We start from the raw sequence: 23,028 nt of genomic DNA, 5'->3' as shown, positions 1-23,028 counted from the left end.
CAGCACATCTAACTGGACATGACCACAAGCTGCTGCTGAAGGGGTTATCTCCCTGCCCACCCCTTTCCGAGCCCCTCTTCTTCTGCATTGCATGCTTGCTGTGTAATTCATTTGAAGACCTGACTGCATAAAGTCTGGTTCTCCAATGTCATTATGGTGCTTTCAGCAGGAGTTTGGACTAGTTGAGGTCCTGAGGTCCCTTCCAACCTGAATTGTTGGAACCTATGCTCTGACAAGAAAATAACCAATCCCTCCCACAAAAATAAGATCTTTCCATCAGAACAGACTGCTGATATAACTCACCCCATGGCCATGTAGTTGCTAGGTACAGTGCAGGGGATGGGGGAGCGAATGGTCCCTTTCAGCATAGTCACCTCAGATGTGGCATGAGCTCACTCTCTGAATCTCAAAGCATCTGGCATCAGGAGAGGGATCTGATTGCTTGGGATGCTCTGTCCTCTCTTTATTCTTCTGCAAGCCTCTTGGAAAGATGAGCGCAACACTACCATCACTCGCTGACAGTAGTACTGAAATTGTCCTTAAAGGATCTCTTGTAGATGGCAACCCATGATGGTAACTGCTGTACATATACAAGGAAAATTGCAGGTTGAAGCAGATGATACAGGGGAACCCAAATCCCTCCTCCAGTCTGTGCTGTGAGTGGCAACCATTGTTACTGAAAGCAGAATAATTTTATCTTCACAAAATGACACTGCGGAGCTGGCCACGCTGTCAACTCTGGAGCCTAATCATCAGTGGAAACAGGCAGAGACGTTGTACAGAGGGTGGATGAGACCTGATCCACCACATTACTCCATGAGGTTATTAACTGGTCTCCAGATCCAGTCTGGATGTCATCAGTCCTGTAGAATGGGTACGGTGCAGAGGGCCACGTGCCACCTGCCATTGCCAGGAACACCATACTGGTCATGCTGGTTTACCCCACTAACCTGGGCATTACAGCAGAGAGCTCAGGGCTGCTTGGTGAGCTTCATCCAGCCCTGGGAGGGAGGGCGTCATGAGAGGAGAGGTGTCTGCACTGTTAAAGGTCTAGGCTCAAAACCTCTCATGCTGCATGGTACTTGCATGATCATTGGAGGCAGACGGTGAAGTGGGGGCTGATGTGACTTACAGAGGACATGGTTAGGCTGAATTCACCCCAAGCTTCTTTTACAGTCAGTGGAAACATAACCAGTAGAGCTAGCAGAGCCCAGAGCATGATTCTTCTCATCCTGGTGTCAAAGTCCTAACAGAGCAGAACAGCAGCTCCCTGAAAGTGCTAATTTCTCTCTTTTTCTTCTAAAGAGTCCCTGAGTGTCAAGTTCCGATGACACATCTGCCTTTTAGATGCTTGAAGTTAGGCGAGATGTCACCAGTCCTTATCACTGTGTGCCTCAGTTCCCAGCAGTTGGTGATAGTAGGGGCACTGCTCTACCATAAATGAATGCAGAGCAGCTCAAGGATGTTCTTATCAAGACCTTCCCATCAGTCACTGGATCCAAAATCTTTATCCTGAAATACCAATTCTGGCACACTCTTGGCAAAGGAGAGTGGCAGTGCCTTTGCCTTTGGGTATGGCTGGAGAGCCAGAGCAGCCTGACACCGGGACCATCCATGCATCTTCCTGGGGAAACAAAGTCTGGTTTTCTGTGGATATCTGATTTTCTTACCTCTGCACTGCTCAGGAAAATTAGGATTCTCGTCACTTTTGTGGAAAATAATAGGAAGAATAAGATTTTTCCCTCTACAGCTGCACCTTGGTGGAATTTAATGATGTTATAGTCAACATTTTAATGACTATTTCACAAGCAATATAGGAAAAGCTTGTTTGGGCTTGATTTGAAAGAAAAACAAAGATATTTGTATGTGTGGGGTTGGAGGAGTATATGCAATATTTGTTATTCCTATATATGAATCTATATTTTGTCTAATTTTGGGCATCTAAAGACTGCTGAGGTGTGACAGTGGCACACCTATAATTAGTACTCGTGGACCAAAGTCACCCGAATGTTTTTTGCTAGTATTACTACTTAATAATATGTAATTCATTCTTACTACTTAATAGCAGGTGTTTTCTCATAGACCTTTCTTTTAATTGTTGTCTTAAATGGCTTTCAGCTAGACACTCCACTGGGAGTCTTTCATTCTTAAGCATTAATGGTATTGACCTGGTTTCAGGCACGCAGTGGTAGTTAGTTGGGAAATGGAGAGAATCCCATTTCTGTGCAGTTTGGAGAGCTGAGTAAAAGCCGTTGGCATCCTCCTCCCAAGAACACTCCCACCAGGCATATTGTGCTTTATAACCCCCAGCTCTTTTGCTGCTGGTATAAGAAAAAGAAAAAGTACTCTTTTTCTAGAGCTCTAATCTCATGATTTGATACCGATCTTTCTCCTGCACTTCTTATCAGTACTTTCCACTGTGGGACGATAACAAGGGAATATGTGTCGGAGTGCGCTGACAGCTCTGTTTGCATCCTTGGCTCAGCTGGCTGCAACCATCTGTCTTGTCTGAGGACAATTCTGAGTACTTGAGTAAAAGACTGAACTCCAGCTCCCTTGTCCAGGGAGGGTATTCCTAGAAAGGCTTAAAAACAAATCAGTGCCTGAAGCTTTGAGAACCAGGAGGGAAAACTAAATGAGGGGGTTGTTTTTGAGAGGTGCAAGAGAACTGGGGAGACAAAGGGGAAGGAGTTGGACTTTCCCATGAAGAATCAAGAAAAATACATCTCTTCTGTTGTTCTAAGTGATATTATCTGTCGCATAACTGCGACAGACTTTCCTTAATTTCAGGACCACAGGGTCTGTACTCACATCATCCTCCTTGCATCTGTGGTAGAAGCTTGGGAGGGAGGAAAGAGGTGTCCATTTTCACAAGAGAACCCCTTCCATGGCCTTTTGGACTCTTGTTTTGCAAGACAAAATAAAATGTAAAAGGCAAAAGAAATGGCAGAAATCAAGCCTCATAGCCCTGATAGTTGTGATACAATCATTGTAGAGAGCAAGGTATGAAACCAAAACAAACCATCTGCTTCCAAAGAATGGGGGGAAAAGAGGAAGAGAGAAGCCAGCATTGTAGCTAGGCTCACATGCCGAAAAATGGGGTGGAGGGGCAGGGGGTGGGGTGTCTTAAAGCACACTTATTTGTAATGAGAATTATGAAATTATATGCAAATGATAAAATTATTAATTATAAAATTACTAATTAAAATTATATGAGAATTATAAAATGAGAGAAAGGTACAGGTGTGAGCCAAGACAAATCAAAACACAATGTCAGAGTGACCTCTACTTTCTTCTATGGTTCTCCCAATATTTCAACCAGTAGAGCACAGATACAGGGCTCAATCAGCAACAAGCGAGGGAACCCCAAGTCACAGGAGGGTCAGGCATCATGTTCAGCTGCCAAGTAAGCACCAAGGAGCAATCTTGCACCCCTCTGGCAGCTCAGAGAGCACAGAACTGCTTTTCTAGTTTGGGTTTAAGCCTGCAGCCCCTGCCTTGATCTAGTCAGAGAGGACAGTCCTTGGGTTGTGTTGATCTCAAGCTTGGACACCCAGCTGAGATGTTCAGGCTAGGGTTTGTCTCGTATCACATGAGAGATCTGGAGACACGCGGATGCCTCCAGCTGAGCGAGTCGTTCTCTGGACCCACTGTAGCCAGAGGGGAGAACTGGCAGTTTCAGGGTGTGATTCATCTGAATATTTTAGACATTAGCTTTAGGTTGAGATTAATCATTCCTGACTACAGTAATCCTGTTGCACAAGTGAAGAGTGTGATGTGTGTTATTTATGATCCAAGAATATAACTCAAATCAGTACTGATCACTGCTGGCCTCACTACACCAGCTCCATCTTCTAATCACTGAGAAGACCACCTCTGCTTGGGCAGCGCCAATAAGCAGTTGTGGTGATTTTTCTCCTTGCTTGGAAGGATCTTTTTTCATAGCACAGCCTCTTGGGTTACACCTCATTTGCTCCAGGGGTGTAAAGCAGGAAAGCAGACAATCATTTTGGTGAGACAGATGTTGTCCTAAAACTCCACGTCCTGGAAATGCACCATAAATGTCAGTTCTCCTTGATAAATGATATGTGCTGACCATAAATCATGAGATCACTCAGTAATAGAGGCATTAGCATGCCAGGGTGGTTGAGGAAGGTAATCAGCTTGAAGAGTTTGGAAGTGACAAGGATGATAAAGGCCCTCTTCTATTGCTGTTGTGGTATCACTCCAACCCTTAAGAAATTTTTTGCCATATGATAATAAATGCAGTGGACATCCATGTCCAAATCAGTTAATTTCCTTTGGCATGAGTTATCATGAGTCTGCAAGTTGTGCTTTGTCCAGGCAGTTTTTCTTCCCACTTTTGTGCTGCTTGAAGGATGAGGCTTCCGCAAGGCAGAGTGAGAGCAAATGGGATTGGAACGGCATCAAGGAGACCAGCTCAGCCTCTACCATTCCCCAGGAAACAGTGTCAGGATGCAGCATTCCTAATTCTGCCCAGCATCTTCCCATGCCAACATTTCCTCTCTATTCACTGGCATTTTTCTTATTAGACAAGTCATGGGAGAACTGTGCTGAGACTTGGACTCTGTTATACATGGGCAGAGAGGATGTATTTATGATTGAGGGTAGGAGTGCATCCTTCTCCTTACAAGGCAATAAGGCACTGAGAAACAGGAAGACAAGCTCCTCAGAAGTGTGTAGGCACCTCCTAGACATGGGAGATCTGGGTCTGAGGGTAGGATGAAGAGCAGGAACCAGCCAGCCTGGTGAGGGCAGCTGTGGGAAGAGCTGAGACAGCCCTGAACACAGCATGAGGTTATTCAGCTTTCTGCAGTCCCCCAGCCTGGCTAGCTGGAGCAGAGACATCCTGCTGTTCTGCAGCAGGCGGTGGTTTGGGTGATGCGGTCAAGGGGTTAAGGCAAAATCACCAATTTCATTTACCCTCTGGGAGGCTGGGAAAAGCAGGTAGAGGGTAGAGCAGCTTGTGTGCTAATTTCTCAGTGCTTCCCCAGCTTGTGGCCAGAGTCCTATTTCATCAGGATCCAACCAGCTCTTCCTTCCCCTTCGCATCAACTCCTTTTCTCCACCCTCTTCTTCATCTGGGTGCCTCTTGGGTCTCCTCCTCCTTTCACCCTTCTGTCTTCACACCCTCTTGATTTGATTGTCTTATTCTGGTGTTTATAAGCTCAGTCTTTAAAAGGAGTAAGAAGGACAACGGAGCTGGGGAAGGGTCTGGAGCACAGGGCTGGTGGGGAGCGGCTGAGGGAGCTGGGGGTGTTCAGCCTGGAGAAGAGGAGGCTGAGGGGAGACCTGATCGCTCTCTACAACTGCCTGACAGCAGGTTGTAGTGAGGTGGGTGTTGGGCTCTTCTCCCATGTAGTTAGCGATAGGATGAGAGGAAATGGCCTCAAGCTGCACCAGGGGAAGTTTAGGTTGGAAATTAGGAAAAATTTCTTTACGGAAAGGGTAGTCAAGCATTGGAACAGGCTGCCCAGAGAGGCGGGGGAGTCACCATCCCTGGAAGTGTTCAAAAAACGGGCAGAGGTGGCACTTGGGGCCATGGTTTAGTCTAGTCTACCCTTGATTGGCTTAGAGTAGACTTGGAAGTGTAGGTTAATGGTTGGACTGGATGATCTTAAAGGTCTTTTCCAACCTAAACGATTCCATGATTCTATGATTCTAAGACATCTCATGAGGTTGATTCCCATCCTCTGTAAGAGGGATGGGGTGAGGGACAGACACACACATTGCTTCACGTGGCAGGACAGCAATGCAGAGAGCTCAGCTCAGCACAGACCTGCCTGAGCTCTCAAATCTGAATTCCTGCCATCGTTGCAACATCGCTGTGGGTGATATTTGGCAGGGGGAGAGAGAGATGGGTGCTTGTCCATCATGGGGCACAGCAGAGCTCAGGAATAAGAACAGGAGCTCTTGCTAGGCTCACATCTGGTCCCACGGCAGGTGGGTAAATCATAGAATCATCGAATCGTTTAGGTTGGAAAAGACCTTTAAGATCGTCAAGTCCAACCGTTAACTTAACACTACCAAGTCCACCACAAAACCAATTAAGAGCAGAGTAATAATTAATTTCATGTTTCCTGGCTTGGGGGATGGATTATTTTTTAATGAAAATAAAAACTAGAATAGAATCACTAAGGTTGGAAAGGATCTCTAAGATCATCAGTCCAACCATCACCCCAACACCCCCATGCCCACTAAACCATGGCCCAAAGTGCCACCTCTGCCCGTTTTTTGAATGCTCCCAGGGATGGGGACTCCACCACCTCCCTGGGCAGCCTGTTCCAATGCTTGGCCACTCTTTCAGTAAAATCTTTCAGTAAATCTGATGCTTAACCCCCAGGAGACTTCTGCTTTGCTGCTGTCGTAACCCCCCCGCATTTGACTGCACTGAGCAAAACATCTGCAGCTGACCGAGGCAAAGAGGCATCAGTCCTGCTGCAGCAGCCCACACGAGCTGCAGACCCAGCAGCAGAGGGGGCTTCAAATCTGCTTTCTTGTGCCTGGAGCCGGCCTGTCCATGAGCCCAGGGTCTCCTGCTAGGAAATGACCTTCCTCCCCCCATCCTCCTTGCCACTCCGGTGTCCTGAGCAAACCACAGCTCCATAGCTTTTGCGATTAGCTGCTGGCAGTGGGTCGTGCCTCTGCTGCTTTCACTGCTGTAGCTACTGAGGGCTGGGCCAACTGGCACTTTGGCTGTATTTATTTTTAAATCTTTCCAGCATTAACCTGAAAGAAAACAGGTTTCAAATCATATTTTTTTTTCCCCCTAATGTTGGAAATAATGCCCATTCAGTTAAATTAAATCCCTCGGGGCAGAACAAGTACTATTCCCTGCTCTCCCCCTCCTCCCCCCCCATTAGTTCCTCTTTGCAACAAATTGCCCCCAATGGATTTTTTTGTTGGGGGTGGTTTTGTATGGTTTTTATGCCAAGGCACTGATAGCATGCAGGCAGGCAGAGTGTAAGCAGCACAGAGGTAGCAGGAAATTAAGAAAGGGAACTAGATTATTTGGGCAGTGGGCAAATCCAGCATTGCCCAAATTAGAAAAGAATAAACACTGTTTATCTGTATTTACTCTGCTCTGTCTCTCCATGAGAAAGATGCTGTAAGCTGTCACTGAAATATGAAGTGCCAGACCCTCACAGTCCAAGCACAAGTCTGGAGCTGCTTTTTGGGGGTGAGGGATGTATTTTGCCTGAAGTGCCAGGTTCCAGAGTCAAGTGGTGGGGTCACGATCTCCTCCTGAACCCAACAAGGAGTTTCGCTTGCCAGGGAGCACGTTCCCTGAGTGACTGCAAAAGCCAGCATGTAAATCCAGCAAATCACAAGCATACCTGTATTTCTTCTGTGAAATACAGCCAGACACAAGGCACGGTTAATCACCAGTTGAGTTGCAGCCTGGCAGATCCTGCTTTGCTATAGGACTGGCAGCAGACCCAGTAAGAGAGTGCACAGGGTACATTTTGTCCAAGACAGCACATACAAATCCCTGGTCCCTCCCTACCTGCCAGGGTTCATCTGGACCTCAGTAAGCCAGCAGGGCGCAGTGGCCAAGAGATGCAGGGCTTGTACAAGTGCTTGCAGAAGTGCAGGAAAACAGAGAAGACGAACTAGATATCTAAACCCAACCACAAAACAATGGAGAGAAACCATCCTCTCTCATCTAAAGGAAGGCAATTCCATTTATAAAAAACAAGGGTCAGGATCTCAATTCTACACCATCCCATGTTGTGACCCCACTACTGACCAACCTCATGCAACGTCTTGTGTTCCCAACCACCTCCACCCTGCCACCTTTTCCTGCTTCTGAGCAATTCCCCATCACCACGAGCTCCTGGCTGACCCAGTTTTGGCTCAGCCCATGGTGAAGGCTACATCAGCTCCTGCCAAAGGCAGCTGAATCCCTGCTCCGTGGCATTATTTAGTTGTGCCACCCTTGTCTGCATGCCTGGCATCAATACCGCATTGTCTTCAGCCCAGCCTGATGCTCTGATATCAGTAGAGGTGTGCTTACCTGCGGCAGCTGCAGGTCTGATGTTAGATTAAACTTGGTTAGATTAATTTCCTAATTCTAACAGCTATCTTGACCCTTACAGAGTTTAAGAGAGGGGTTGCTCCATTAGCAAGCCTGGAATGAAACTCTAATTTCATTTCCTTCCCGCCCATGCCCTCAGCTCAGTTGCAGTCTCTGTTGCAGAAAAAGGACTTGGCTTATGACCTTATATTGCTTGGTTTGGTGTTTCAGTTAGAGCCGTCACCCGACTCACCTAAGGCGCTATTAAAGGAAAACCTTTGGAAAGTTTTATTGCGCTCCCCAAAGCTGACTGTTGGTCTCTGTGTCCCTACCCCACCCCACCCCAGTCCATCAGGTTCACTTCTCACAACAAGACAGCACTATGGTCACCCTTCCAGAGGTGATCACCAACATCAGCAGGGATGGTTTGGGCTGCGACCTGCACATCCAGCACCACCGATGTCCCACCTTGATCCCACACCCTTGGGGCCCACCTCCCTTTTCCCTCTATTTCACCAGCACTGGAAGCATTTTCATTTTTCCCTTCTTTCTCCTGAGCCCGCTCCTGCCTGCACCCCCTTTCTGCTTCCCACCAGCGATTACCTGGGCTACTGCTGTCCAAGATGGTGATCACCAGCAGTCCCTTGCCTTGGGCCCATTGAGCGGCTGTGATGCTCTCAACCCTGACCAAGGAATCTGTTTGCCTTCAGCTATTTTTTGAGCTGCTGCCAGGGAAGTTTCACAAAAAGGATAGTGTTATTTCTGAAAATGAGTCCCATAAACAAGGATGAATATGACTTCCCCGTTGAGATTTGGGGTTTACTTTAGTGGCTGGGAGATCAGCCAATGAAATGGAAATACCAGAAAACATTATCATAATTACCCCATGGCCTCCTCTGGGGGCAAGGGAGAGGGGGGGAAAAAAAACCTGAACCAAAACCAATTTAACAGCCTCTGGATAGCATTGTCATTTCACCCTTCCCTGCTTGGCCTGCCTCCTGCTCTGCATTTCTGCTTTCTCTGAAACAAGGGGGAGGGGAAAAAAAAAAAAAAACCAAACCCAAACATTCTTAGATCTTTCCCCCCAAGGACCTTTTCTTTTTTTTTTTCTGGCAAAAACAGTGCTGGGAAGCCGAGAGGTGATAAACATTGCGAAAGAGTAGCAGAGGGGTTTTGATTGCAAAACTGGGGAGGGCAGGGAGGAGCCCCCGTCCCTTCCAGCTGCACCTAGTCTCTAACAGCAGGCGTGAAGGGCAAAGCTGTCCTGCACCTACCTGTGTAGTGCCCAGGCTGCCTGCACCCCTTGAGCTTGTGTAAATTTGATGCCAAGTATGCTCAGTGCAGGAATTTATGCTGAAGAAAGTTAGGGAGGACTCACGAAAAGGGATTTGCTGTCAGCTCTTTTAGAGTGATTAACTTCTGCGGGGGCATGATGAACTCCTACTTCCAAATAGCTCGGTTTGGGAGATGTACCTGTCTGTGACACTATTTCTGACTTCCCTCAGATGCTTCTCTTGCCCCCAGAGCTCATGCCAGCAAAAGCTCTGCTCCTAAACGCCACAGATCTTCTCAGTCCTGCTAACGTGACCAATTACTGCAGTCACCAGCTGTCCAAAGGAAAAAAAAAAAAAGCAAAAAAAAAATCCCCACAGCTGATCTGATTTATTTTAGGTGGTGGTTTGAGGATGGAATGAATTTCAGCTGATCTGTGTATGGAACTTCTCAGTGACTATAAGGGGAACTCTGGGTAGATACCTTAGATTGGTAAATGTCATTCTGCATGTCTGCAGTTGGCCAGCAAGGCAGGTGTTATGTTGGCAAGCACACATGAGGTTTGTTCCTCTCTGTTGGTTAATGAGAGGTGTTGGGCTGCAAATGGGTGGGCTCATAGTAGAGGTTCTTGGTAAAAGATGAGTGAAATGTTGAATATGCAAATCTTGGTGAGTTGTGGCTGCAGTGTTCACTTCGATGAAGTGCTTGTAGCATCTCTTACCTACTATTTCATGGTCCTGAACAGAAGGTGCAGAGAATACACAGAGTAGATTGTGTTAAACTGGAACATACCCTGAATGGACATGCATGTTCCTGGACGATCAGCAGGGCACAAGATTTCCGTGGCCTTAGAAAAATAGAGGGCCTATAGGTATATATGAAAATAGTCTTATTCAGTCAGTCTTCTGTCCTAACAGACCATCCCCGGGAGCTGCCAGTTTAGGATGTTTAGAGAAAGAAACAGCTCTTATGGTTGTCACCTTACAGCTTCTGGTGATCAGCAGTTTAAGACCTTCCCACATCAGAAATCTGCATCTAGGCTACAGTGTTTAACAGCTACCGATGGATTTGTCCTTTATTAATTTGTCTAATCCTATTTTGAATCCACTCATGTGATTTGCTTACATGCATTGTCCTGTTTCTCTTAGCCCTTGTTCTCTTCATTTTGTGTCTCCCAGGTCTCAAATTCTGCCAAATTGTGACTAATTAGCCCCCTTTCCCTGTCCCAGCCAGCATCTTACAGACACCTCTCATACCAGTATCTCCAGCCCTGTCCCTCTCCCAACCCAAGGGATCCAAATCCACTCCAAAGCAGTGGCTGCTTCACCAGCAGTAGCTCCCACCTGTTTCAAACTCCTGCACTTCTGAAAATTAAGCCACTTATTTTGCTGCCTGGGGATATTCAGATTCCAAAAGTTGGCATACGTAACTGCTAATGATTTTAGCAAGGCCGTCCCACAGTATTTTTGGATCAGGTGTTGAGATTGTTTGTCAAAGAGAAAGCTTTGCCAAGCCAGATCCAAATATGTCTAATATCATGAGTACATCTGTTGCAAAGAAAATGTTCCTGTGGATTTTGTTTAACCTTTGACAGCCAGGATGGAAAGATGAGTAAGGCAGCATTTTCTTAAGATCCAGAGCAAGAAAATCAGATGCACAGGAAACAGTGGTATTGAACAGTTAAAAATGCTCTAGCAGCTGACAGGTCCAAAGCTGCTTTATGGTTTGGGTGTCTGCCCATCCTACCTACTGCCCCTTGAACCCAAGGCTGAGCCATTTCGGTGTCTGATCCACTCAACCCTCTGTCCCTGGAGAGCGTTCAGCCTGTCTGACACGTTGAAATGTCTCAGCAAGGAGTTTGACAAGGGATGGAGGCAAGGGATGGAAAGCGAGGTTGGAACAGGAGGAGATGGCAAGTTCAGAACCACCAGCTATCAGCCCAATTTTACTTAGGTGCTTAATGTGACCGATTCAGCAGCAAAGGAGCAGCATTGCCAGACTGCGCAGTTTTCCTACAAGTCTCTTGGGAATAGGTGTCTCCTTCAAGTCATTCGCAGGATTTAATGAAAATCTCTATTCTTATTCATATATGTGTTTACATACATTTCAGCCTCCTTGACCAAGGAGAAACACAGAAAGACATGTCCTAAACATATCTCTTGGCATTTAATCCAGTTTTGGAGGAGGGCAGAGAATGGGGAGTTGTTGTTTTGTGGTTTGGGTTTTTTTGTTTTTTAAAGGGTCTGGCAGGTTTTGGAAATTCAAAACCTGTAACCAGGGCTCAGGAAAGCTGAAAATCTGGGTTGAGTTCAGAGCTCTGCCCCAGCCATTCTGCCTAGCTCTGGGCACAGCACTCGGTGACTTATCTCCCTTTCTGGGAAGTAAAATTTATTTTCTGTGCCTGGCCTGGAGACCATACATCGCTCCGCTGGGAGCTGCCCTACTCAGAGCATGGCCAAAGGAGCCCAAGGACTAAGTGTGCAAGGGATGAATCATCTGAAATGCCTGAGGTCAGATTCTACTTTGGCCTCTATAAATCCAGCCTAACTCCTCCAGCTTTGATGGAATCACTCAGGGTTTGTGCAGATATAAAAGACAGCAGGATGTGACCCAGAGGTTTTATGTTTCTAATGAAAGAGCTGAAATGTGGGATGTTGCCTTAAATGTGGACAGGCCAAACATCTGGAAAGGGACAGCTTTGTTTTGCATTAACGTTAATGCGGTTTTGAAACCAACTCCCACTTCTGAAGGATTTTTAGCATGGATTTTTTCCAAGGACATGAAAAACTAACTTCTGTTTCACTCAGAATCCCCTTATCAGATCTAGCTATCCATCTGCGTGTCCATTACCACGCCAGCTGCTCAAACATCCACTGTTCGTCTCCATAGGAGCACACTGGGAAATTGAATCTGAGTTTACTTCTAAGCTGGATTTCATTAACCCTCATTATGTAATTTGTAGTAAGTCTTGCTGGAGAACTGATTGGCCTTCAGCTGGTTTATCTTACTTGCTTTCCAAAATGAATTAACTTAAAATGACTGAAGGAACCTCAATTCTGAATAGCAGTGGTTTTGGGGAGTACAACAAATTGTCATAACCTCCCTTCAGTCTGTGCTTCAGAGGGACTGAAATGAGCAGCCACCTCCACGGGCAGGCTCTACAACTCATCAACAGGTTTCCTTCTCTGCAGATCGCTACTGGCTTCACAAGGTTTTGTATTCTTTCCTTTGTCTGCCTGTACTATGCATTGAGGTTTAGGTCTGCTCCATCCATCGGGATGTGGAGCACTACCCTAGGTTTTGCATGACAGATTTACGGTGGCCCGTCTCACCAGCACAGTCAATATAAGAAATAAAGAAGGATGTTGCTTTGCATAAAACAGTACTGCAGCCCTTCTTGCTTACATTATGCTTTTACAAGTGAGTGCAAAGTTCTGTACAAATCCAGAGAGGCAACATCTGCTCTCATTGCATTTGTAGACTGATTAATTAAGATAGGCAAATATTAGGGAAACAGACAATGAGGAGAGCAGTGATTTATCCCAACTTACTACATCACTTAACATGGGGAGACCTTATTGTTCCCTACAACTACCTGACAGTGGGTTGTAGTGAGGTGGGTGTTGGTCTCTTCTCCCAAGTAACCAGCGATAGCATGAGAGGAAATGGCCTCAAGCTGCATCAGGGGAGGTTTAGATTGGATATTAGGAAAAATTTCTTCACAGACACTGGTCAAGCATTGGAACAGGCTGCCTAGAGAGGTGGGGGAGTCCCCATCCCTGGAGGGGTTCAAAAAAATGGGCAGAGGTGGCACTTTGGGCCATGGTTTAGTGGGCATGGGGGTATTAGGTTGATGGTTGGACTGATGATCTTAGAGGGCCTTTCCAACCTTAATGATTCCTAGTTTTTACTTTCATTCAAAACTAATCCATCCCCCAAGCCAGGAAACATGAAATTATTACTCTCCCCTTAATTGGTTTAGTGGTGGCCTTGGCAGTGTGAGGTTAATGGTTGGACTGGATGATCTTGAAGGTCTTTTCCAGCCTAAACGATTCGATGACTCTGATTCTATCACTTAATTCTCTCAGGCCAGTGCCTTACCAACATTCTTAATTCAGGAGCCCTGTAAGGTATTACATGTGGCTCTTCTGTGCTTTGAACCAGCTTTGGGGTGATCTTGTGGATGAGGATCCCTCCCAGTCCTGACCTCCCAAACTTTTCTGCCATGACTGACAGACTACCAAGGATGGACCCAAACCTCAAAGGTTTCACGAGGGTGGTCAGATCCTGCAGGTCAGAGCCTGCATGGGAGGCTTGCCAGTTAGATGGACGTAGTCCACAACTTTCCTCAGCCCCTTCTATGCTGCACATCACAAAGCACCGACAGGGTGCAATCTGCGTCACCCATTCAAATCTAGGGCAGAAAACGAATGTAGGAGAAGGTATACTGCTAGGGGAAAAAAGCAGGAAAGAACAAAGGCAGTATCATCCCAGTGTAGCTGGGATGGGTACAGTGAAATTTCCATCCATTCCTGCCAAACGGACCTGGGAGAAAGTTCTTCCTAATCTCAGACTTTATCTGGCAGTGGGACTGGTCCTGGAGGTCTGAGTAGGACCCACAAGCTAAGTACCCAAGAGGCACAGCAGAAAATTAAAGCAGCCGTACTGCGTTAGATCAGCTCTATATGTTATAACAACCAAATCATTCATAGAACAAGCCTGCCCCACGGTTGTACCCCCAGCTTCTCAAGGCCAGCTATGCCTGACAGGAACGTGCCAGCTTCATGAAGCAAGATTTTTTTTTTTTTTTTTTATGACCAGCAAGTGCCTTTGAGGGCTGAGTATCACCATGTATCAGCAAGCAGCAGACAGAGGAGGGTAAAACAGGCTCTGGGTAAAGCACCCTCCCTATCCCCTCTCTTCTTGTCCCTTGACCTCTGGAGACCTTCCAGGAGGAGAAATCTAATCTTCCCAGGATGATACTCACAGACTCTTTTCCCTGAGCCTTCAGTCTTTGAGGGGCAGCCTGCCGAAGGCAGCCCCCTCTGCACATGTTCTTGGATTTAGGTAGGATGTTTATAGAGCCCGATGCCATGTGGCTGAAGGCCCGCGTGCAGGGGTGGAAATAGCACTGCATTGATGATGGCAGGTTGCAATTCTTAAGAGGAGTCATTGGTACAATATTATTTACTAGGATTATTTTTCCTCTTGGATAGTAGCCTCATCCCTGCAAGCTGGAGCGTGCCACCCCAGAAATTGCTGCCTTCCTGTGTGTGCATGTGTATGATGTGAGTAACTGCAGTGTGCGCTTCCTTTGCCATGTACACAGGTGATTCCATGTGGCATCTTGTAAGAGGTGTTGCTTGGGACACTAATTGCTGAGCAAACTGAGCTACACAGAGCAAGGCTGGTGGAGGAAACTGCTGATGCAAAAGAGATTTTTGCATTCAGATCGCCTGCCTTATCTAGGAAGTTTGTGTCCTGCTGCTCTTCACATGCTGAGGTTTAACCTCATTTCTCCCCATCGCTGCAGGTGGATGCTGATGATGTCATCACCAAAGAGGAGCAGATCTTCCTACTGCTAAAAGCCAAGGCTAAGTGTGAACGACACCTGAAAGCCAAGGTGCCCAAGGTGCATGGTGAGTGTTCCCACAGCAACCCAGACTGCATGGCTGGGGCTGGGCCCCTCTCTGCTCAACCCCAGCCCTTCCCCTCAGCCCCATATGCAGAGCTCAGAGCATGTGAGGGAGGCAGCTGAAGAAAGCCCAACATATTGGTTTTTCAGGTTAGACTATTGGCAAGATCTTTCAGCATAAGGTGTTGGAAAGCAAAGTTGTCACAGCCTCTTTCTCCTGCTCCAGAAATCCAGATGCCAAGGGGTCAGGAGGATGCAAGAGTCATGGTCATGGGCTTACAGCCCTTACACCCAAAGCCCAGGCAATACACTGGAGGCAGCATCACCAGGCAAAGCATGGGAGATAGCATCAACCATCAGTTCTCCCAAGATCCTTTGCAGCAAGGCACCAGTGGTATGGGAAACAAAGCATCCGTCCAACACCCCTTCTCTGTTTCCCTCTGACATACTCTCTGTATTCTCCTCAAATGGGCCCAAGCTCAGCTAAGCCTCTGTCTTCCAATTCCTTTCTATTTTGGGCTGCAAAATCACTACCAGATGTAGGGCTGGAGGGAGAAGGAAGGGAGAAAGCTCTCTCATGTGGGTAGCAAAGTCATCATCCCCCGTTGGTTTCTTTCATCAGTTTCACATGTGTTAATTATTGGCACTGGGGCTGTATGCTGAGGCACCCTGCACCCACCCAGCTAGTCCTGGGTGGGCATCCTGTCCCATCTCCCTCTCATGCCTGAGAGAAGGGGAGAAGCCAGAATGCTTCCCACCTTCACTGTTGCATCTTAGAGATCTCTCTTCCCACAGCCAGCACTGTGGCAGTACCTGGAGACCTCACCAGCAGAGGGAAAGGTCCCCAGAGCCAGCTGTGATTTTAGAGCAGAGTAGCCTGCCCACCTGGTGTCCCTCTCCTGCTGTAAATGACAGCAAGGGGCCATAAAAGCCTAGCTTTCATTTTATTCCAGGCCTCCGGCTTTACATCAGCCAAAACCTCAAGCCACATCCTCTGTTGCTTCTTTGTCCTGTTCACCCAATGCCCAATTAACACCTCATTAAAAAACATATGTGCAAAGGCATTTCCTTCTGTTGTACTATAGACCACCTGCCTACCTTGGGATCTGGTGATATCAACCAGCTGGTCTTGCTCTCACACCCTATTTTCTAACTCTTCTCCATGAGACTGTCAGCATTTAGTATTGATCCCTCTCCTTAATTGTCAACAGCAGTGTTGGTAGGGCTGGGGAGATGTGCATGGCTGACAAGTGGACTTCGGGCTCTTTACCATGGTCAGTTTGGTAGAGCAAAGGAATCAAATCACAGGGCTTTGCAAACATGCCCTTAGTCCTATTTTGAGAACTGGTTCTACGACTGAGGCCAGCATTAGCTCTGCCATTGACTGGAACAGGAAGAAATCTAATACGTTGTCATTTAGACATCTCATGGACCCAAGTCCTGGCTTTGGAAAAAGCTATTCTGAGCTGCTTGGGCAATAAAACCTAGGCTCGCTGCTCCACCCTCTATAGCAAAACTCCGTCCAATCCCAAATAGTACAGCCAAGAGGAGGAATCATCTTGATGACGATACTCAGAGCAGTATATTCAAGGTTTTAAAGACTTAAGGCAATCATTAACAATAGGTAGTTAGATCAAATTAATCTGCAAGAGGTCCACTAATCCAAAGGCAGAATGAACTCTGATTTACCCTTAACCAAGAAATATTTTCTTAAGATGTTGTGAAAGACCCTCCAGCGGCAGCGCCTCTGTAACACCCCAGAAATTCACTCTAGCTCTTCACAAAGGTAGCGAGCTGCCAGACCATCTCTGAGGTTGTCTAAAGAATCAATGGTTGCAGACAGAAGATTTTTCAATTTGTAAATGATCTTCCCACTTTGCAGAAGAGCTGCCATCCACAGATTTTTAGACTACAGATGCCCTTGGACACGTGAAATGATAATGTTATGGGGTATTTGTGAAGAGGCTAACTCAATCTCCAGTCTGCAGTGTGTCTGCTCCTTCGTGCTGCAGGAGTTGAAGGAGGTGGACAGGTTTAGATCCTCTTGTGGAGTGAGGGGTAACAGAACAAAAGGCTGTAATCTGCACTGTGTTAGCTTTAATGCAATTAATTTCTTTGCTACGGCTCAGAAGCTTAGTTTTTGCACAAAGGCTTCAGAGTCCAGGGTGAAAAGTGGTTAGTACAGTCCTTTCCTCCTTTGATGATATGGAACCCAGGGCCTGGATTCTATTTGTGCTAATCACCCAAGAACATATGGGTCTGTGCCCTTCTCAGCCAGCTGGAGGACCTCATCCCATTGCCTCTTCCCTCACTAGAGACCCAAAAGAAAAAGCCTGGGAAGGACAACATGGTGTTCACAATTAAGATGCACCAGCCCCCACCTGCAGACAATATTTATGGGGGAAATAGTGGTTGTGACTTGGAGCAATATAAACCCTGGCTGGCCACCCCAAGCCTTCAGGCAGTCTCCTGTGATATCAGAGTATTTCTGAGGAGCACCCACTTGGGTGGCAGGAGGACTCTTCTAACTGCCATGGAGGACTTGGGTTGTGTCACTACCCTGTGAGGTCCCCTATCTGTCTTGTCTTTGGATTTTTAGGGGTGTAGGCAGAGTTGTCCCTCACGATGCATTTGTATTTTGGCTCTGCAAGACCTCGCCTTTCCTGGAAGGAAAACAAGTGACTCTGCAGGCAGGCAGAGAGCTGTGCCCAAGTCCATTTGACCCTCTGTTTTATAATAATGGCGGCCCATGGTGTTGATGTGCCACTATATCTATACCGAGTCTACCTGCTGGCAGTGCAGACTGACGTCCCCACATCAGATGCACAAAGGACCTTGTCTCTTTGCAAGATCTTCCCCGCAGCAGCCAGCCGTGCTCCTTCCTGTCTTGACAGCTCCCAGTACCTCCTGAAAGCAAGGCTGGAGACTCAACCCTTGCCCCTGGATTTTATTATTCTTTTCAGCAGTGTGATGAATAGGTCCCACTCCAAAGGCTGCTTCTGCCAGTGTAGAACAGATTTATTTTATATTAGAGGTGGGGCAAGCCCTGCTGAGAAGTATGTTTGCAGCTCACAGGGAGCAGTGCAGCCCTCGGCCTGAAATGATTTATTGATCTGGCTGGTATTCAAAGGGCAAAAGGGAACAGGCACAGTCTAGACCCTTTAAAATATAAAAATAAAAACAAACAGGAAAACAAAACAAAACAAAAAAAAAACCCACTGACAATGAAAGTGGCCACAAAAAGAAACAAATCAGCCCAGGTTCAAGGTATGCAATGCAGCAGGCAGCATAGACTCCTGGTTCAGTCTACCTGTGTTACATTTAGTTTCTGGAAGTCTTCTAAATGGGAGAAGCTGTCCCTATGTGGTCGATAAATGGCCATAAGAATCATACATGAGACCCTGGAAAGTTTGCACAATCTGCCCTCTCTGTCCGTAATAAAGCAGAGCTACTCCATGGCATCCTGGAGGACTTCAAGGTCAAATGATCTGCCTTGCAAAAGGGGGTGAGGGAATACGGTTTCACCTGATGTGACAGTGGCACAGTAAACTTCAGCTGAAGAAGTCACCCATAAAGCAAAAGTCGTGGTCATTGGGGCCATTATGAATCTGAGCCAAAGTTGTCACAGTGTTGATGGTAGTTGTGTGCAGCAGAGGTGGATTACTGATGACCTTGAACATCTGATCTCCTTCCAGAGTTGGTGGACAGACAAGAGAATCTTTTGGGGTGGCATCTGTCTCCCACCTGTCTCCAGATGTTGATCACAGATTAAACCTAGGATTTCTGATTTAGATGGACCACTTAACACTTACACTGCAGTATGATGTGGTTACTGATGATGATGGTGTGATCCCTAGGAGGGTAGCCTAGCACTAAGATAGCTTACCTGAACATGTGGTGGGAATCTTTGGAGGTTTTCAAGAGCTGGCTAGACAAAGCCATGACTGACCTGACCTCATGCTGGTTTTGAAGGCTGAAGGTTGGACAAGAGATGTTCAGAGGGTCCCTTCCAACAAACATTTCTATGATTAGTCCTGCCCAGGGGATTTAGGATCACAAGCTAAGAGCATTGAGGCTCTTTGGGAGGGATTGTTTCTTCCCTGTAGACTTCAAGGCTCAGTTATTAAAGATTGGTGAGGGCCTAACTACAATGCAGCAGGTACAGAGCTGGACAAGGAGAGAAGGGGAGGTCTGGGTAACTCATCCATCTTTTACATTGGGAAAGAAGAGGAGCTTTGCACATTTTGTCTCTCGGGGTTTTTTTTTTTTTTTCCATATTTTTTTCCACTTATCTTGCATGTTCAAATCTGTGCTTAGTTTGTCATTCCAAAGAAGGAGAAAGGACAAGCCCACAATGAGGCAGCAGTTTTGGGGACATCATAAGGAAAGCACATCATACAGTGATGAAAGGATGAGACTTCTTCAGCCTTTCTTACATAGCTGTTTGTGGTGAGGGAAAAGATTCACAGTCAGCTCTGCATGAAGGACTCTAAATCTATGTTATTACATCCCAGAAACAATGCTTTACTGCCTAGCATGTCAAAGGTGAAAAAGGAGATTGAAATCTCTTCCATTGGTTCTGCTTCACTATGTTTGAAAGTACCAAAAAGCCCTGGTGCGAGAGCTGGATCTCAGCTGCCCAACCTCATGATCTGCTGGTAGAGCCAGTGTCCTTCTGGGACCATTGTAGCAGCCTTCATCATGGAGCCACTAACTGTGGGACAGCCCTGCAGACAGCCCAGTGGTGTAGGGTGTTTGGGAAAGGAAAATGTTCCCGCTTAAAATCCCTGGTCCAAGTCAACAAGGAGTGGCTTTGTACTTGCGAGTAGAAACTCTTAACCACAGAGGTCATAGGAAAAGGGGCCTTTGACCCCATGGTTGGTTTAGAGCTGCTTTGCACTAAATACTTACACAAGCTCTGCAACAAGGGAAGACCACTGTGCAGCCTGAGGTCTCACTTTCACATCTCGGCTCTGCGGTTTTGTCCTGCAACCCTCAGCGTTCAATGTGATAGCTTGTGGATGGAGTCAGAAGAGGAATTTGCAGAGATGCATCCATTGCTATGGGCATGCGGGGATATTTCCCTCTCGTGGCTCTCTAAGCCATGAGAAATAGGGGGGTGCACTTCTGCAGAAAGCCTCTGCTTCTCCAAGGAGCCTTCTGAGGACCTGTTCCTGCAAACTTGCTCTCATCAACACTTTGAGTTCATACCTGGATTTGAACCGGACTGAATGAAGCACTGGTTTTTCTGCCAGCTCAGAGGCAGCTAGATGGAAGGTGTGAGGAGGCAGCAGCAATAAGTCTTCTCTCAGACAAGGAGAAGATGCAGTCCCATGGACTCCTAACTGCATGTCATGTCTTGAACTGGTCCTACAGGGAATCTCTATGGCAAAGGGAAGGAGTGACTTCAGCATAAGCCTATATCCTTGATAAGACAGCTTGGCTAACAAGGGCCGAGCAGAGCTCAGTTATGGTGACAGAGGTGCTAAGGACCTCTGTGTGTACACAGAGGACGGTTTTCTTATCACCAAAAAGCATGACTTCATTTGCTATTTCAGATTCCCTTTAGCATGCAAGTATGGGTAGGGCTAATGGCGCAACTGATTGACCTGAGAAAGAGCCTTTTTGGAGGTTTGCTTTTCAGCTGAATCAGCTTCCTGATCTGGTTCATCATGCAGCCACATAAACAGGAGAGCCATCACAGGGAAAGGAGCAGTGCCAGGAAAGAAAGGTGTTGGTGTAAGCAGTGCCACATTGAACATTACCTACTGAACATCTGAGGTTTTGAAAAACCGAAGCTGATTTATCCCCCATTGCCTTCTCTCATCACTCCCATGTGGCCCCACTTCACATCAAGGGGTGGCTGCATCCACTTAGTGCTGTCAGATCCTGTCCTGCGATCACCCTTGACCCATGCCTGTCCCTGTTCATCAGAAGTTGCCAGATACCACCTGGAAGTGGGCTGCTTGGATCCTGCCTCTGCCTGGGTGTGATTGCAGCCCGGTGTTGTGATTTACTCCACTCCATAATAGTCAACGATCTGTGCTTTTGGAAGCAGTGAGGGAATTTGGGACAACTTGATTTTATTTATTTATGTATTTATTTATTTATTAGGTAGAAATAATCATGTAAGCTGGCATGAAAGTTTGGTAGGGCTGCTGTCCTCATTCTTGGGAGCTGATGCAGAGGGATATTCAACGCCTCGCCTCCGATCTCAAAGGAGAGTCTGTGGCAGAGCCAAGACTTGGATTCTCATCTCCTTACTCTTCAGCCAGGGCACAAACCACAAACCACATTTCCTTTTGTCCTGGAATTCAAGGTGAGGCTACAAAGATTCAAATCCAGGTGGGCAGAAACTGATGAAAATCTTTGGACATATCCCACTTGACTGAAACTCAAAACTCTCATCATTGCTCTCGCTGTAAAGCCTCCGGCTTTGTTTTGAAAAGAGGAAAACACACTTAAAATTTCCTGCAGTGCAATGGGTACCAGGGTTCTCCTCCTCTTTTGCCCGTCTCATTGCTGAGTGCATTTCATGGGCCAGTTCTTTTCCTGGTATAAACTGTCAGATTTCCATTCAGTTTAGGGAGGGCATTTATTTATCGCAGATTCATTGATTTCTCCCACAGTTCAGCACTGCAACTTACTTTTTTTTCCCTTCTAATATGCATTCAACCAACATTTTAAAAAGGGAAAAATCCAAATTTCAGGGATGTCCATGGGTCTTAAGTGATGAGAGGCAGCCTGGATGAGCACCAAACCTTGATTTTGGGCTGGTATCTGCTGTTACCTCTCTCACCTTGCAGCTACCCACTCCTGATGCATTTACTTGGCAATCGCAGGCTAGAAATGGCTACATGGCTTAACCCAAGTGAAGATGACATGCTATGGGAGGGACCTGTAAGTCCAGCACCACTGCTTGCCCCCAAGAGGGGAAATGAGATTCTGAGGAGCAGGTTTCTGTGCATCGTTCTTCCATCACAGACCTGGATTTGGTATGGAGACACACACCAGAGCTGGCTCTTTGAGTGGAAAATGTGATCCTGTCCTGAGCTCTTCCCTGGGAAACAGCCAGCCCAGAAGAGATAAGTACCTTGAATCATGCTTCACCATCCCCTGGAAGCAGGAAGACCTTGGTCTCCCATCTGTTCCACTCAGCATTGTCCTTTCCCCTTTGCTGGTTTTTTCTGTCTCAGATTTATTAAGTCTGCAGTTTTCTTGTCTTCAGCCTGCATGATTGTTAGCAAGGGCCACGTGCCTCACGGCGCGGTGCCAGAAGTCAGCAGTTTCCAGAGCATCTCCTATCAAAGTGGCTGGTGAGGGGTTACATTGCTCTCCCAACCAACCCGCACCCTCACAAGCCTGGCCGACACTGGCTTCATCTTTGTGCCAAAGGGCTGATTTTAAGGTAGCTCCGGCTGCTAAAAATGGACATAAAAACCAGTATAGTAGGCCTAAAACTTGAACTGCATGCCGTGGAAAAAGGAAAGAGTTGATGCTAGTATGGAGAGTTAATGGTGTCCACCCATCTTGTAGAGACTGGAAGGAGATGTTCATTGGAAGGAGACTTCCAGAGGCTGGAAGGGATGTTCACTGTCTGTCTTGGTTTTAACTTTCATCTGATTCCTGTCCCGTGCCCCGAAAGATCAGGCAATTAGCTGTCAAGTGGAGTATTCAAATATGTTATCTGCTACCATGGGTCAGCAATATCTTGTTCAGTTGAAATAAACCAGATGCAATTTAATTGGATATGTGTCTAAGCCGCAACTCAAGAGTTGAATTAGGGACTAAAGAGCATCAGGGTGAACAATAGACTTGCCAAGCATTTCTGGAGAATGGGAACATGTGGCTGTTACATGTGTGATTGCTAGCAGGGTTGATAGTGCAAAGGAAAGTCCTAGCAAACGAAAAGGTAAAAAATCGATAAAATTCTAAACTTTCTTCAGCAATAATGAACCACTGCTTATGTGTAGAAACTCCAAATTCCCTTTTTCTCCCCTTTAAAAATGTTAACTTTTATGCTAGCTAGTGGAGGGTGAGCCTCCTCCTGTCCTCCTGACAGTGTCACCTGTCCCCTGGCCAC

General features: G+C 46.6%; 1 protein-coding gene across 2 annotated transcripts in view; it reads left to right on the top strand.

Annotated features, from left to right (window-relative positions):
• PTH1R (parathyroid hormone 1 receptor) overlaps nucleotides 1–23,028 on the top strand; it is a 124,274-nt gene that overhangs the window by 54,343 nt on the left and 46,903 nt on the right. For both annotated transcript variants that reach the window (XM_009482576.2, XM_075705861.1), the window contains one exon: nucleotides 14,844–14,949. In XM_009482576.2, coding sequence (XP_009480851.1) covers nucleotides 14,844–14,949 — 106 coding nt within the window. The remainder of the gene's footprint in view (nucleotides 1–14,843; nucleotides 14,950–23,028) is intronic.

This window comes from Pelecanus crispus, chromosome 2 (assembly GCF_030463565.1).
Source record: "Pelecanus crispus isolate bPelCri1 chromosome 2, bPelCri1.pri, whole genome shotgun sequence".
NCBI classification, from domain to species: Eukaryota; Metazoa; Chordata; class Aves; order Pelecaniformes; family Pelecanidae; genus Pelecanus; species Pelecanus crispus.
The sequence above is the reverse complement of the archived record's forward strand: the minus strand, read 5'-3'. Positions and strand labels throughout refer to the sequence as shown.